Source organism: Triticum aestivum, chromosome 1B (genome assembly GCF_018294505.1).
Source record: "Triticum aestivum cultivar Chinese Spring chromosome 1B, IWGSC CS RefSeq v2.1, whole genome shotgun sequence".
Lineage (NCBI taxonomy): Eukaryota > Viridiplantae > Streptophyta > Magnoliopsida > Poales > Poaceae > Triticum > Triticum aestivum.
In genome coordinates, this window is record NC_057795.1 from 615,644,118 (window position 1) to 615,661,546 (window position 17,429).

Here is a 17,429-nt window from a genome sequence, read left to right on the forward strand (position 1 = left end):
GAGGGGGAAAGGCAAGCTCAACATGTTTGAATGATCCATGACAATATACTTTAACTGATATGTGAGAAAACAGAACCCATTACGTTGTCTTCCTTGTCCAACATCAACTCTTTAGCATGTCATACTCAATGAGTGCTCACAATTATAAAAGATGTCCATGATAATATATCTATATGTAAAATCTCTCTTCCTTCAATATTCTTTAATGAATTGTTCAAATGACCAATACAATGCTTGCTAACCTTCAATAAATTTACAACCTCTACTTCTTAGATGTGAAGTCATTATTCCCCATGGGATAAGCAAATGAAACATATATAATTTCAGATTTCTGACATTCAACTCATTCAACCATTTACCCACAGGATATAAGTGAAGCACACGAGTAAATGACAAACTACTCCAAAAAGATATAAGTGAAGATCAATTAGTAGTTAAATAATTATGCAACTATGTGAAGACTCTCTCTCATTTAAGAATTTCAGATCTTGGTATTTTATTCAAACAGCAAGCAAAGCAAAACAAAATGGCATTGCAAGGATAGCACAACCCATGTGAAGAAGCAAAAACTTAGGCTCAACCGATACTAACCGATAGTTGTTGAAGAAGAAAGGTGGGATGCCTACCGAGGCATCCCCAAGCTTAGATGCTTGAGACTTCTTGAAATATTATCTTGGGGTGCCTTGGGCATCCCCAAGATTGAGCTTTTGTGTCTCCTTAATTCCTTTCATATCATGGTTTCTCTTTTTATCAAAAGCTTCATCCACACCAAACTCAACAAGAACTCGTGAGATAGGTTAGTATAAACCAATGCAAAAACTTTATCATTTTCTACTGTAACAAATTACTAACATTATTATTCAACATTGCATACTAAATGTCTCTGCATATTTAATACTCCTATCCTCAAATAGAATCATTAAACAAGCAAACATATGCAAACAATGCAAACATAACAGCAATCTGCCAAAACAGTATAGTCTGTAAAGAATGCAAGATTCATCATACTTCCCTAACTCCAAAAATTAAAAGAAAAATACTAAGCTGTATAAGGTTTATCAGATATCATCATGCAAAAAGATTCAACATTATATCATTCTCTGACTTTTCTAGGGAATTTTTGCAACAGCGGTAAACTTTCTGTTTTGAAACAGCAACATGTATACTTGCAAAATAAGCATGGAAAAGGCTATCCTTGACATTTTTATTGAAAATATAGATGCAAGACATTATTATGAATAACATCAAGCAAATAATAATAAAATAAAATGATGCTCCAAGCAAAACACATATCATGTGGTGAATAAAAATATAGCTCCAAGTAAAGTTACCGATGAACGAAGACGAAAGAGGGGATGCCATCCGGGGCATCCCCAAGCTTAGTTGCTTGGTTGTCCTTGAATATTACCTTGGGGTGCCTTGGGAATCCCCAAGCTTAGGCTCTTGCCACTCCTTATTCCATAGTCCATCAAATCTTTACCCAAAACTTGAAAACTTCAACCACACAAAACTCAACACAAAACTCGTAAGCTCCGTTTGTATAAGAAAATAAATCACCACTTAGGTATTGTTATGAACTCATTCTAAATTCATATTGGTATAATATCTACTGTATTCCAACTTATTTATGGTTCATACCCTCCGATACTACTCATAGATTCATCAAAATAAGCAAACTACACATAGAAAACAGAATCTGTCAAAAACAGAACAGTCTGTAGTAATATGTATCAAACATATACTTCTGGAACTCAAACAATTCTGAAATAAATTGGTGGACCTGAGGAATTTTTCTATTAATCATCTGCAAAAAGAATCAACCTAAAAGAACTCTCCAGTAAAAAATGGCAGCTAATATCGTGAACGCTAAATTTCTGTTTTTTACAGCAAGATCATATAGACTTCACCCAAGTCTTCCCAAAGGCTCTACTTGGCACTTTATTGAAGCAAAAGCTATAAAACATGATTACTACAGTAGCATAATCATGTGAACACGCAAAAATAATAATGGTAAATATTGGGTTGTCTCCCAACAAGCGATTTTCTTTAATGCCTTTCTAGCTAGGCATGATGATAACAATGATGCTCACATAAAGGATAAGAATTGAAACATAACGGGAGCATCATGAAGAATATGGCTAGCACATTTAAGTCTAACCCACTTCCTATGCATAGGGATTTTGTGAGCAAACAACTTATGGGAACAATAATCAACTAGCATAGGAAGGCAAAACAAGCATAACTTCAAAATTTTAAGCACATAGAGAGGAAACTTGATATTATTGCAATTCCTACAAGCATATGTACCTCCCACATAATAATATTCAGTAGCATCATGAATGAATTCAACAATATAACCAGCACCTAAAGCATTCTTTTCATGATCTACAAGCATAGAAAATTTACTACTCTCCACATAAGCAAAATTCTTCTCGTTCGGAATGGTGGGAGTGTCATAAGAGACTTGAACACTATAAATTGTTTCCACATTAAAAGAGTAATGTTCAGAAAAAGGGTAATCATAATCATGGAAAGTTTTATAAATATAATCATCACTACTTTTTGTAGCATAAGTTTCATCACAATAATCATCATAAGTAGCAACTTCGTTCTCATCAGAATCAATTGAAACCTCTCCCAAGATAGTGGAATAATCACTAAATAAAGTTGACACTCTTCCAAATCCACTTTCATATTTATCACAATAAGATTCAACATCTTCCAAAATAGTGGGATCACTACTTCCTAAAGTTGACACTCTTCCAAACCCACTTTCATCAATATAATCATCATAGGTAAGAGGCATGCTATCATCATAACAACTTTGCATATCAAAATTTGGGAGGCAAAAAATATCATCTTCATTAAACGTAGCATCCCCAAGCTTGGGACAAACATTAATTTCAACAAATATATTCTCAAATGTGTCATCCTCATCAAACATAGCTTCCCCAAGCTTGGCCATTTTCATATCATAAGCATAATCACTCTCATCATCAAAAATATGGATAGCACCAACGGTATAGCAATTATCATCATCACAATGAGTAGCAGGAGCAACATCATTTGGGAGGGATACCTTTTTACCTTTGCTTCTCCTTCTCTTCCTTTTCTTCTTCACATTATGTGTGGGTTCAACCCTTTTCTTTGAGCTCCTTATTGATGAGATTGGTTGAATAGAAGGATCCTCCTTGATACCTGATTCATCATAAGAAATAATAGGAGGATAATGGGAAATCTCTTCCCTTTCATTAGTATTCTTTTCATCTTCCATTTGCTTTCTTTTCTTAGGTAATTGGCAATATAAGGATTTTCAATGCAATTCATCGCACAATACATATAAATATCCTCTAGATCAAAATCAAGAAATCTATCAAGATTAAATTTTGGAATACCCTCAGTTATACGTTTCATTTCTTCATACCCCAAAAGAAGACTAAGATCTTTATGATGCTCAAGGGTAATCAAGTTATCACAATTTTTGGACACGATTCGATCATGAAACAATTTGCATTGGAGATTTAAATGACCATGTTCATTGCAAAGTTCACAAGGAGCGCAAAAAATATTGAATTTTTCAGCACAAACATCAAGGCTTTCTTGCAACAATTAATTTCTAAATGCTTATGCCTCTTGCAATATCTATCTTCCCTATTTGGTGCGTACTTGCAAACCCAATCAACTCCACAAAAATCAACATGCTTATAAGAGACATTTTCATCATAACTAGTGCAATCATCATTAGTATTATGGGTATTCAAGGAGTTCATAGTAACAACATTGCAATCATGCTAATCATTCAAAGATTTAGTGTTAAACATTTTGTAGATTTCTTCTTCTAGCATTTGAGCACAATTTTCCTTACCATCATACTTACGAAAGATATTAAAAAGATGAAGCGTATGAGACAAACTTAACTCCATTTTTTTTTCTTTTATAGACTAAACTAGTGATAAAACAAGAAACAAAAATATTCGATTGCAAGATCTAAAGATATACCTTCAAGCACTCACCTCCCCGGCAACGGCGCCAGAAAAGAGCTTAGTTGACGGGGCGTGAGTGTCGCTTACCTAGCCTCCCCGGCAACGGCGCCAGAAAAGAGCTTGATGTCTACTACACAACCTTCTTCTTATAGACGTTGTTGGGCCTGCAAGTGCACAGGTTTGTAGGACAGTAGCAAATTTCCCTCAAGTGGATGACCTAAGGTTTATCAATCCGTGGAAGGCGTAGGATGAAGATGGTCTCTCTCAAACAACCCTGCAACCAAATAACAAAGAGAGCGAAGGTGCACTAGTTCGGCGAAGAGATGGTGATACAAGTGCAATATGGATGGTAGATAAAGGTATTTGTAATCTAAAATTATAAAAACAGCAAGGTAACTAATGATAAAAGTGAGCGTAAACGGTATAGCAATGGTAGGAAACAAGGCCTAAGGTTCATACTTTCACTAGTGCAAATTCTCTCAACAATAATAACATAGATAGATCATATAACAATCCCTCAACATGCAACAAAGAGTCACTCCAAAGCCACTAATAATGGAGAACAAACGAAGAGATTATGGTAGGGTACGAAACTACCTCAAAGTTATTCTTTCGGATCAATCTATTCAAGTGTTCGTACTAGAATAACACCTTAAAACACAAATCAACCAAAACCCTAATGTCACCTAGATACTCCATTGTCACCTCAAGTATCCGTGGGTATGATTATAGGATATGCATCACACAATCTCCAATTCATCTATTCAACCAACATAAAGAACTTCAAAGAGTGCCCCTAAGTTTCTACCGGAGAGTCAAGACGAAAACGTGTGCCAACCCCTATGCATAGGTTCATGGGCGGAACCCGCAAGTTGGTCACCAAAACATACATCAAGTGTTCTCAAATCATTAAAGACTCAATTCAATAAGATAACTTCAAAGGGAAAACTCAATCCATCATAAGAGAGTAGAGGGGGAGAAACATCATAAGATCCAACTATAATAGCAAAGCTCGCGATACATCAAGATTGTGCCATAGAGAGAACACGAGAGAGAGAGAGATCAAACACATAGCTACTGGTACATACCCTCAGCCCCGATGGTGAACTACTCCCTCCTCGTCATGGATAGCGCCGGGATGATGAAGATGGCCACCGGTGAAGGATCCCCCCTCTGGCAGGGTGCCAGAATGGGCTCCCGAGAGTTTTTTGGTGGCTACAGAGGCTTGCGGCGGTGGAACTTCTGATCTATCTTGTCCTTGGTGTTTTTAGGGTACGTGGGCTTATATAGGCGAAATAAGTCGGTCGGGGGGGTGCTCAAGGGGCCCACAAGACAGGGGGGCGTCCTATCTCCTGGCCTCCTCGAGGATCTCCTGACGTGAACTCCAAGTCTCCAAGTTCATATCCTTCCAAAAATCACGCTGCCGAAGGTTTCATTCCGTTTGGACTCCGTTTGATATTCCTTTTCTTCGAAATACTGAAATAGGCAATAAAACAACAATATGGGCTGGGCCTCCGGTTAATAGGTTAGTCTCAAAAGTAATATAAAAGTGTATAATAAAGCCCATAATCATTCAAAACAGATAATAAAATAGCATGAATGCTTCATAAATTATAGATACGTTGGAGACGTATCAGTGACATCTTCAACTAGTTCTATTAATTCAACTAGTTCTTAAAAATAAACTTACTATAAATAAAAATAAACTAGTACCTAATTAGTACCTAGTTCTTACTAACTAATTAATACCTGGAAACTACTGCCCTAATTACCATCTAATTTGATGAACCTAGGGGTGAAAAGTGGTAGCACATATTCCAATTATCCAACTTAAAAGAGAAATAAGTGGTCAAATTTTACTCATTTTATGATTAATCTTAGAAATTTGATTCGTTTCCACCCTTACATGAACCCTAACTAATTTGAGCCGCATCCGCATCCAATAACATCCGCATCCGATTCGTTTCCACCTTTACATGAACCCTAACTAATTTGATGCAACTAAAATTTGAAGAACCCTAGGCAGAGGTAGGGGAGAGGGGGGAGCAGGCGTGCTCACCTCGGGTGCCTGCGGCGAGGGAGGGGCAGGCGGCGGCAAGGTCGGGGTCGGGGCTCGGGCGCGCGGTGGAGGGCGGCGTCGGGGCCGGAGGCGGCGTCGAATTCGGGGACGGGGGCGGCGTCGAGGGTGTGCGGAGAGCGCGCGGCGGCCGACGGGCGACGGCGGCGGCGAGAGCAAAGGAGTTGGATTTGGGGGAAGTGGTCATGGGGAAGAACGAACCCCGTGGTTAAGTCAGAAGTACGAGTAGCGCGTTACAGAAAGCGCGCTACTGCTAAGTTAGCTACAGCGCATTCCGCGACACGCGCTACTGCTACTCCTTTCTCTTTTCCCCCCTTTTTCATTTATTTTTCTTTATATTTCATTTTTTCACCTTCTTCTATTTCTTTCATTTTCATTTACTTTTCTAATTGCTTTCCATTTAATTTTATATCCTTTAGCAGTAGCGCCTTTCAGTGTAAACGCGCTGCTACAAAGCAAGTAGCGGTAGTGCGGTTCAATATAGATCGTTACTACTATGTGTAGTCTATCGGCTAAGCCGTGGGAATTTTAGTAGTAGCGCGTTTAACATCAGGCGCGCTACTGCTAGAAATTTATCTGTAGCGCTGTTTACACAGGCACGCTACTGCTACTTAGCACCAGCACGCTCTTTTGACCCGCGCTACTGCTAAAGTTCTGTGTATAAGGTTTTCCCTAGTAGTGATGATAGACCTAATCTTGTTTCAAAATTGATAGACGAGATGACGACGTCTTGGAACAGGGCCTCTAGGCATGACCTCAACATTGTATAACACACACACACACATGTTTTCCATTTTCATTTTTTCTCGAATACGCACTAGATATGCGTACCATATTATAAAGGGAGAGGAGTGGGGTAAAGAGCCCCTCCACGTCAGTGATTACATGAGATTTACATGCACACGACATCACCCGAACCTCCACTACCTATATATAGTCTAAGTTGGTGCTACCTCTGGTCTAGCCCACCGTTCTACCGCGGCGAAGAACTCGTCAGTGTTTCCCTTCAGCAACCCTGCCTCCTTCCACGCTCTCCCTTCATTGCATATCCGGAGCAGTACATCGTTTTTGGATGGCGAAGCCCCATCAAAGATTATCACATTTTGGTCTTTCCAAATTTCCCACATGACAAGAGTTAGAATTCCCGCTTGACTCCGCCTTTGCCGCGATGCCCCTCCCTTCTCCGCACACCAATTGGTCATGCTCTGCTCGGTCGCGGGGATCCACTCTTGCTTGCCCATGGATTGCAAGACAGCCGTCCAAACCTCTCTCGCGAACACGCATCTCAGTGTAATGTGCCCCATGGTTTCTTCCTCCTGGTCGCAAAGGGGACAACGATCCTGATGCTCTAGCCCTCGCCTGGCGAGCCGGTCGGACGTCCAGCATCTGTCCTGGATGGGCGTCCACGTGAAGAAGCGGCATCTCAACGGTGCCTTGGCCTTCCAGGTGAATTCCGCTGTTGGCACAACTTGCCGCCCCCGAAACTTGGTGTTATAGGCGGAATTCGTAGTGAACTCTCCATTGCTGCTCCAAGACCACGTCACCAGATCCTGCCGGCCTTGCTCCAGCTCTGCCTGCACAACCTTCGTCCAAAGCTGCATATATTCGTTTAGTCCATTCCCATTTGTTAAAATGTAAAAAGGGTAAACCTTTTCCTCACGTTAAAAGTTTTGAAACCTCACATGACAACACGTGTCGCAATCCAGGCACGCGCAACTCGGCGGGACGCGGTTTCCACTCTCCACGAGCAGCCATGACTAGGACACACGCACCTCCCTTAGATAGATGGATAGATACACAAGTCAGCACATCTGCCATCTCGTCCGGCACACACCACAAATATCTGAAAACCCAAAGAAACTCAACCGAGTTGTTAGAAGAACGAGTGACTCCGAAGAGAGGAAGAGGTGCTAGCGCTCACGGCAGCTCACCATCACCTGTCATGCTCCAAAGGAGATGGAGAGCACGCCAACTCTCTGCGGATAGAGCACGCCGTCATGCGATGCGCTCCGGACACGCAACGCAACGCCAAGGCTGCTGCGTGGGAGGCCCATCCCGATCGAATACCCGTCGCGCTCATCATCGCCTCGCCGCCAGGCCCAACAAAACGGGACCCGACCCGCCTCGCACCCAGCGAGACCCACCGAGCCGAACCACCCGACTACCCGGGCGACCGAGACAACTCGCCGATACATCACACAGCAAGCCAAGCGTGGCGTCGCACGAGCCGGGACGCGAATGAGCGAGGGCGCCGCGGCGGCGGCTGCGCGGGTGGCGGCGGAGGAGGATGGGGCGGCGAGGGCGGGGCGGGCGTGGGCGTTCAGGCGGGATCTGGCGGCGGGGGCGCTGATGGGGGGCGCGGTGCACACCGTGGTGGCCCCCATCGAGCGGGTCAAGCTGCTGCTGCAGACGCAGGACGGCAACGCCGCGCTGCTCGGCAGGTCGCGCCGCTTCCGGGGCTTCGCCGACTGCGTCGCCCGCACCGTGCGGGACGAGGGCGTGCTCTCGCTCTGGCGCGGCAACGGCACCGCCGTCATCCGCTACTACCCCTCCGTCGCCCTCAACTTCTCCCTCAAGGTTCAGACCCCCCCTTCCACCCTCCCCCTTCTCCTTCTTCCCCTTCTCCCATCCCCTTTTACCGGGCCTGATGATCTGGAGCAGTTGCATTTCGTTGAGCCGCCGCTCGTCGTTTCCCGTGCTGCTGCTGGTTGATTAGACGCGATCTCGCCAGTGTTTCGCGAGATGCTGGCGCCGCGGATTTGGGGATCGTTGCTCCATTCTTCGCTCGATCGATTCGCTTGCTGTGCTTAGAATGATTTGTGATGCCAACGGAGATTGGAGGTCCGGCCACGTCGTTGCGTGCTAGGTAGGGAGCATCCAGAGCCATTCGTCTCCATGCAACACAGTGCCGTGCGGCGAGGTGAATTCGCAGGGATGGAGAGGTTAGATTCGGGGTGACATGTCTTTACTGACAACAGATAAGATTTAGTAAGAGATTTGGTGGGCTTTCGCTCTCCACGGATGAATGTCTGCCTCCAGGAATGGCAAAGAATCAAAGAATAAAGTAGTGCTCTGCTGCTCGTGACCCTTGTCTCCAAAAGCACTAGAGATCAGTGAGATATATAAACACTAGAGAATGGTATTATTGGTGCATATATTCTTGCGCTCTTGTAGGCTAGTTGTAGAATTCCATTTACAGTGTGCCTGGTTAAGATCTATTTGGTCAAGTAATTATGTTGAGGAAGTTGGTATGGTACGAATGACGCACTGGAACTATACCGTTATGAGTGATGTCTCGTAAGCCAACATATAGCGAAAATCTGGTTACATCAACTATACTACCAACTACTTTTTGCATGCCATATGAAGATACCATATGATGACATCATCGACATGTTAGTACTAGTGGATTACGAGGGCCTAGTGCAGGATAAAATTATGGAATGTCTTTCTCGCAAAACGACAAAGAGTTATCATGAAAGATAGCAGATGTCACCAATGCATAATGGATTTACAGAAACAGATATTCAAGCAGATATTTGACTTGCCATTTGGCACCTTAGGTTTTGAAAGGTAACAATACGACAATTCTCTGTGATGAAAGGTATGTCGTCGGATATGCAGTGTGTGCTGACCTCCTAAGCTCGTTTTGAGTTTAACATACGGAATACCAGTAGATCTTGTCTCAACATGAACGGAGAGTGATTTTGTGATGCAGCAAGCCAATAACTAGTAAGGATAATCTACAACTTACCGTTTAAAAGTAGCAGAAGTTGTGCCAAGTGCACAGTTAGGACACTAGATGATATGTCATATTGAGTCAACCGTTACCTGAAAAGTCCCTTGTCATATGCTCTTGCTAATCTTCTTTAGATTGATTGTTTCATTGGTACCAAGCAAGTGACCTATTGCTTATCCTATATTCCTATTTAATTACTTTTTAAAACAATGACTAGAAATAAGTTTAGAAGCACGCATCTGCAATTTCCTTATAATTTATGAGTAAGATGAAATTTTAGCAAGCATGTTTGCTTTACTTCAGTTAGCGGTTTACCGTGATGTCCCCTTTCTACTGCAGTAGTTCTGCTAACTTTCCTTCGACGTACCATGCTCATTTATTTGTTTCCATGATGGGAACATGGATTGTAGACACTAGACAGGATATTAAATCTTGAATGCATCAGTTTTTGGAGGTGCTCTCTTTTGTTCGTGCTAATGAGATGGCATGAAAATAACCACAATACTGTCCATTGACCCATTGGTGTTTTTTGTCATAGTAGAACTCAAGAAACAGACATATTAGGTAATAGTCACCAGCTACTGAAAGTGAAATATACATGTATGGACAATGTAGACATATTGGTGATGAGTGCGTGAAGATGGTCAATTGCTGGCCAAAATTATGCATTGGCTCAATGTTTCTATCCCAAGATGGTCCATCTTACTTTCAATAGGGTACTACTTTACCTACTTGCTGCTGCGAACTTACTGTCATGGGGTTTCACGCATCTTTTGTTGGTGGGTAGTTAACCTCTGTCCAGATGTGTCAGCTTTCTTAGTTTGATGGTCTAGTGTACTGATTTGAGAGGGAGGCAGTTGTGAGCTGAAGTTAATATCTTATATGTTTATCTTAGCACATGGTTACAGGGAAGCAAGAACTGCTCATCTTGGATCTCAATGCTGATAGAAATTGTGTAGAACTCGTAATGTCATAATAAATATAACCAAGAAATTCTGAACAAATGCTTGTCGTTTTGTCCATTCTATTAATTATTTTGTCAATATGAACATGCTCTTTCTTTAATGTTGCAAGCTTGGATGCATAGTTCATTAAGTGTAGTGAAGGGAGTTCTGTAAAGGGCCAAGCATGAAACCGCACCCAATCTAATACTGATGTGCAATTTTTATTGACTAATTACTATTTAAAATTATCTTATGGTTATGTGATGTCTAAAATCTCTCTTCATTATTATTGCAGGACCTGTACAGGAGCATACTGAAAGACGCAGGAACCTCAGCAGACAATAAGTTCGCATCAATTGCTCTCACCAACTTCATCGCTGGTGCCGCCGCCGGATGCACGACTCTGGTCATCATTTACCCACTCGACATAGCTCATACCCGCCTTGCAGCCGACATTGGCCAAACAGATGCCCGTCAGTTCAAGGGCATCCGGCACTTCATCCAAACCATCTACAAGAAGAACGGCATCCGCGGCATCTACAGAGGGCTACCAGCATCTCTCCACGGGATGGTCGTCCACCGGGGCCTCTACTTCGGAGGCTTCGACACCGCGAAGGACATGCTGGTGCCGCTGGACTCCCCACTGTGGCAGCGGTGGGTGGCGGCGCAGGCGGTAACCTCCACGGCAGGGCTCATCTCGTACCCGCTGGACACGGTGCGGCGGAGGATGATGATGCAGTCAGGGATGGAGGCGCAGATGTACAGCGGCACCCTGGACTGCTGGCGCAAGATCTACAGAGCGGAGGGGGTCAGGTCGTTCTACCGGGGCGCGCTGTCTAACATGTTCCGGAGCACCGGCGCGGCTGCCATACTCGTGCTGTACGACGAGGTGAAGAAGTTCATGAACGGGGGTAGGTTGTGATAGGTATAGAGGAAGTGTGTGGTTCTCCACAGATTTTGGGGTTCCGGCATGGAGATTAGACACGACCAGACGGTACACGGAGCAGCAGCGGCGGCGGCTCGAATCAAGCGTTTTGTTTGTACTCCCTCCGTTCCGAATTACCTGTCGCACGTATGGATGTATCTAGATGTATTTTAGTTTTAGATACATCTATTTCAGCGACGAGTAATTTGAAATGGAGGGAGTAGTAGGCGAGTACTGGTTTCCTGCTGTTCGCCACTAACCAAACCAACCAACCAGTAGCAAGGGCTTCATGGTATCAGAGATTGTGGCTGTTGTTTGTTTTGATTTTCGTTCCGTCTCTCTCGCGTGTGATTCGAAGTTCCAATGGATTGACTGCCTGTGTGCTTTTCTGGTGGTGTTGGAACTACACGGAAAGAGTGTTCAGTTAACACTGTTGGCCTTCCAATGAATATTTTGTACTACAAAATTGCAGGGCAGGTGCAGCCGTGCAGGGCCTTTGTCACGCATCAATCATGCTCGTGCTGCTCAAGGAGTTCATAATCAGGCGCGTGATTGTTGCTCCCCTCCGTTCCAAAATACTCCCTCCGTCCGGAAATACTTGTCATCAAAATGAATAGAAGGGGATGTATGTAGATGTATTTTAGTTCTAGATACATCCCTTTTTGTCCATTTTGTTGACAAGTATTTCCAGACAGAGGGAATACTGTATTTGGCATCTTTTTAGTTCAAATTTAAAACCACGACAAGTGTTTTTTGGAACGGAGGGCCCGGTAGAAAAATGATGTGCAAAAACGGGAGCTGGTTCAGGTGACATGTGTACTCTGTGATCCGTTCCTCCCTCTCCAAACCAAACATTGCTGCCATAGATATGCACAAAATGACAAGACGGGTGTTTTATACAGAAAATGCATCTGCAAGTGATCTTCATTCAAGACCTCAATCGCACGGTCCGAAGTCCTCGCATATTGGATTTCCTGCCTTCATCAGTGTCAGGCTAGTGTACCAAGCATAGAGTCTTTGATTTTGCCCTCCACACTGGACAGCGAGTGTTCCAGTGTTGAAAACAGTGAAACAAGGTTTGATCACAGCAGACAACGGCCTTTCAAGTTTCTACACAAGTGAGAAATGCAGATATGCATTTGAAACAATGAATGTAGCGCACACAAATACCTAGTATATCAAAATTTCCAGGCAAAACAAGTAGGACTACCAAACTGGCAACATCGATGATCACTCGCAGCAGCGGACAAAGTATTTCAACCCAATACAACAATTGAAATGCTACCAGTATATAATACCATGTCCCTGACAAAGAAACCCCCCACCGGTTCTTCCACAAAACCAACGCAATCAATCCCCCACTGGCTCCACAGAACCAAACTCAACGACATAGCATCAAGCAGAACCAAACATTCTTCAGCCAAGGAAAATAGTCTTCATGTGTGAAGCACCTCACTGTTGCTTGCACTCCGCGGGTCGCTCCCCCTGCCCTTCCCCTGCAGGAACTCGCCCGCCCTTCTGTTCAAATCAACAAAGGAAAAATGGCAAGATGTGAGGACTGACTGAAACAATTCAAACAAAAGCAGGAGCATGCAACAGCTCTGAGGCTTCCGTACCTTCTTATCACCATCATCATCGTCTTCATCTTCCTCGTCGTCCTCCTCATCATCTTCATCCTCCTCGTCATCTTCGTCGTCATCTTCATCATCATCCATGATGCCATCAAAGTCCTCATCTTGAGCGGCCTCTCCAGTGAACCATGAAACAGCATGTGGAATAATCTTGTCTCTGATGGTAGATCTGGGAAACAAGAATGGATGGATATTTAGAACAGAGAACAAACATTGAAGCATAGAACTGCAGTACTGCATAGAACATAATATACATACCCAATATCATAATCTTGCTCCATTTGGTTCTGCAACTGTTCAGCCTATTGAAATGAGAGAGATATCAAGTCATGCTCACACAGAAGTTTGTCAAACACAAGAGCATACATAAAGGAGGTCTAACTTACTGTATCCTCATCAATTTCCTCATCATCATCAGGAACTTGAGGTGGACTGAAGAAATTAAAGAAGCTCTCGCAATTTTCAATCTTCGTGATAGGTTTAGTGTTCTTTGACCCCTTCTTTGGCTTCTTCTTTAGCACCTTTTGTGTCAAGCTCTTTCCAGGGCACCATTCAATTTCAGTACTGACAAATACCAAAACAAAAACATTAGTGGAACAATCGATAATAATAAACAGAACATGTGAGTTGCAATTATAATTACCCAATGGCCTTCTCAAGGATTGGTTCATCTTCATCGATCATGTGGTACGTTTTCGTAAGCACTTCATTCTTGAAGAATGGATTGGTATTGAAGTGGAACTCAAGCTTGAAACCCTTTGGCTCAGTAATTCTGTACCACTTGATGTCCTTGAGGTACTTGAGAGCTTCCTCATCCCTCTCTTGGATCTGGATACAAGTTAACCATGTATTAGATGCCAAACAACAGAATTATGTGCAAATGGATCTAAAGACTAGTTAGAGCAACAAAGGTGTAATGTCCCACCTCCTCAGCAAGGATTTCATGGTTCTTCATTGCATTCAACCAGAAATCTGGCACACCCACCTCCTCTGCAGGCAAGCATTATAAACAAGGTCAAAGACAGTTGGAGACTATATTCTCTTTTTACAATATATGATCTTCGTCAAGCATAGACAAATACTCAAAAGATATTTAGCACAGGCCAACATATGCTCACCTTTCTGGTCTTCAGCAGCTTCACCTTCTGCCTCAACCACACCATTGACAACATCATGACGCTGTCATTTTGCAGATGCAAGAAACACATCAGACGGACCATGGCATACAGCATCAAATACGATTCAAGACAGTGTTTGTATTGTATGAACTACGCAAAATAGAAACGATTTGTCTATATCCAAGTTTAGCAGTTATTATCATGGTACATGTGGGAGACCCCCGCTATAGGAGTCAAAAGTGAAGTTTGGCAACAGTATAAAACAGCAAAATAACAGGCACCGATATTGGTATCAATTAGTTTACCTTTGAGTACAGTGGTTCATACATCTTCTGATATTTAGCTTCAAGTGCAGCTCTCTCCTCAAAAAACTTTGCCTCAAATTCATCATGTTGGCTCTGCCAGGTACCAAGCAGCAAACAAAGATAAGAAATCCACCACCAGATACAACTAAATTATTTTGAAGTCCAAACATACTAGCAGTGTTTTTCCAAAAATAGCCAGTACCGTTTTATAAGATACCATCCTTCTCTAAAAAAGGATATTACACTACAATCTAATGAGTAGCAAATCGGTGATAGAGCTGGGCAACATACCAAGTTGTCGCCTTGTACAAAATACTCACAAAGTGTAGAAACAGGAAAATCCAAACAAAGAGTAAAGCTTCAAGTAAACGACAAGCTTATGCATGGTCAGTTTGGAAGATATGAATGTCTATGATCAATCTATCACACCGCTGTTATCGAACTTGTCCTACCCAACCACAATGTCCGATCATTGATAAGAGTTCAAAAGTTGAAACAGTTATCAGGGAAAAATAATCTAGACAGCTTCTATCATTTTCCTAGAATCGTGGCAGGAAACAACAGCACAGCCTGAAGCGTCCACTAATAAGCAACCGTTCAATCTATATTCAACAGTCCTTGCTCGGTCAGGACAGCAATCAATCATGGTAGTACGATTACAAACCAAGCTGTACCATTACGCAAGCCGTCTTATCAATGGCAGAACCTACAAGTTGCATGTACTGGCATCAGAGAATCACATAAATCGCACTTAGGAACAGTTAATGATCCACGCTGCCACGAATCACCTAGGCAGCAGTACCAAAAATTCATGCCACAAGGAACGCATGGCAGCAGCAGCGCGTAGTGGAACCCCTGTGGTTATACCTGGATCTCCCTGAGCGCCTCGACGCGCTTCCTGACCTTGGGCTCCAGGCTCTCGAGCACGTCCGTGTGCCGGGCCGCCAATCCCTGCAGCGTGTTCTGCACAACCGCAGCACTGAATCAGCACAGTTCCACCACAAAAACAACCCAAAGCCCCCTATAATGAACGGCGAACGACGTAAGGCAGAGCCGCCATGGGAAACCTTACCTTAATCGACTCCACGAGGTTGGCCTTGTCCTCGGCGCTGAGCTCTGCATCGAAACCACCACAGAAACCGATAAGACCTCACGCCCCCATCAACGGCAGCAACAGCGAGGGGGGAGCGGGAGCGGCGAACGAACCTGCGGCGTTGGGGACGGCGGCGCCGAGGGCGGAGAGGTCGAGGGTGTCCTTGCCGTCGCTCATGGCTGCCGGAGATTCGGGCTCCTTCCTCCTGCGCGGGCGGCGGCGGGGGAGGGCGGGGTGAGAAACCCTAGCGGCGGCGGCGCGTGAGGTGGGTTGGGGGTTGGGGGCGCGGGCTGCTGCGTGGGGGGAGTGGGAGGGGTGGAGGCGGGGGGAAGGGATAAAAAAGAGATCGAGTCGTGGGCCGCGATTTATAGGATAGCCGGGGAAGGAAAGAAAGAACGGGGCGCGCCCCGCCGGTTTGGAGTTTGGACTTTGGACTCGGGAGCGGCGCGGTCGCGGGCCGCGGGGCCCATGCGTCGGTGGGAGGGACGGACGGTGCTCCTGCCTGCCGCAATATTCCTGGGGCGCGGCTGTGAATTTCGGTGAGCTGTGACATGACTGGCTGTGGCTGCTTTCTCACTGGCAATACAGCCCATCGACATGAATTGCGATTTGACGGATTTGAGGTGAGTTTATATGGCAATAAAACGGTGAGATCCTCATCGGGGCAATAGTAATGCGGAGAACCCCGCATTACTATTACATGCCGGATTTGGTATAGTATAAGATCCGTGTCAAGACTATTGTATGGCGGCGCATGTACTCGCTGGAGCGGTTAGTGTCGTTTCACCGCTGATAGGGGAGCGGCGGCGTCGATTTGATAAGGGAGCTTGTCGGGGTAGCTATGGCCGTAGGTAGAGCGGTCGCTGACGTGCGGATGATGTGATGGCGGCGGAGCGAGAGAAAGAGTGCTCGCTAAATTGTTAGGATTATGATCTTTGGACGCATCATTGGTTGGTATCGGATGGGATGGGGGTGTCGATTTGATGCCCAATCTTATGGTGGAAGTCACTGGACATACTAGAGTCGAAGCCAGAGATGACATCCGAGACAAAATCGGATGGAAAATGACGCCGCCGGGCATGAGGAAAAAACATGTATAATTTATTAAATTTTATACTAGGTACTAGGCGCTTTAATATAGGCCGGTCAACGAGGGTTTTTATATAACTGAAAGGTTTCAGAAATTTGAATGATTGCCATTTTTTATGTCTGTCTTTTTAGAAAGTAGGCTTTTCGGCCCATCGTTCTAAAGGAAGTTAGATGTTCGTTCGAGAATTACCTGGTACAACAAAAATAATAAAAACATCCACCTCAACAACCCAGAACACAACAAAAGTTTCGTTCATCAACATTACATATACATGACAGGTACATATACATGATAGGGGAGTGGCCATACTCGCTGGAGCGGTTAGCGTCGTTTCATCGATGATAGGGTAGCGGTGACACTGACACAACTGAGAAGGGGACTTGTTTGGGTAGCTATGGTCGTAGGTAGAGCAATCGTTGACGTGCGGGTGAGGTGATCATGGTGAATCCAGAGAAAGAGTGCTCGCTAAATTGTCTAGATTATGGGCTTATGGTCTTTGGAAGCATTATTAGTTGGGATCGGAG

At 44.1% G+C, this 17,429-nt stretch overlaps 2 protein-coding genes across 2 annotated transcripts; one reads left to right on the forward strand and one right to left on the reverse strand.

Moving 5' to 3' along the window:
- Positions 1 to 7,455: 7,455 nt before the first annotated feature.
- Positions 7,456 to 11,996, forward strand: LOC123080626 (probable ADP,ATP carrier protein At5g56450). The gene is made up of 3 exons (XM_044503559.1): positions 7,456 to 7,506; positions 8,047 to 8,637; positions 11,039 to 11,996. The coding sequence occupies exons 1-3, from the start codon at positions 7,456 to 7,458 to the stop codon at positions 11,663 to 11,665; spliced, it is 1,269 nt and encodes a 422-aa protein (XP_044359494.1). The 3' UTR covers positions 11,666 to 11,996.
- An 873-nt stretch (positions 11,997 to 12,869) lies between these two features.
- LOC123142563 (nucleosome assembly protein 1;2) lies at positions 12,870 to 15,994 on the reverse strand (the record flags this gene model as incomplete). Its single annotated transcript, XM_044561428.1, is given in 11 exon segments — positions 12,870 to 13,186; positions 13,285 to 13,468; positions 13,558 to 13,601; positions 13,686 to 13,863; positions 13,943 to 14,127; positions 14,225 to 14,289; positions 14,418 to 14,478; positions 14,723 to 14,815; positions 15,590 to 15,685; positions 15,795 to 15,838; positions 15,929 to 15,994. Coding segments are annotated over 11 exon segments (1,080 nt in total). The 3' UTR covers positions 12,870 to 13,120.
- Between the last annotated feature and the right edge of the window lie 1,435 nt (positions 15,995 to 17,429).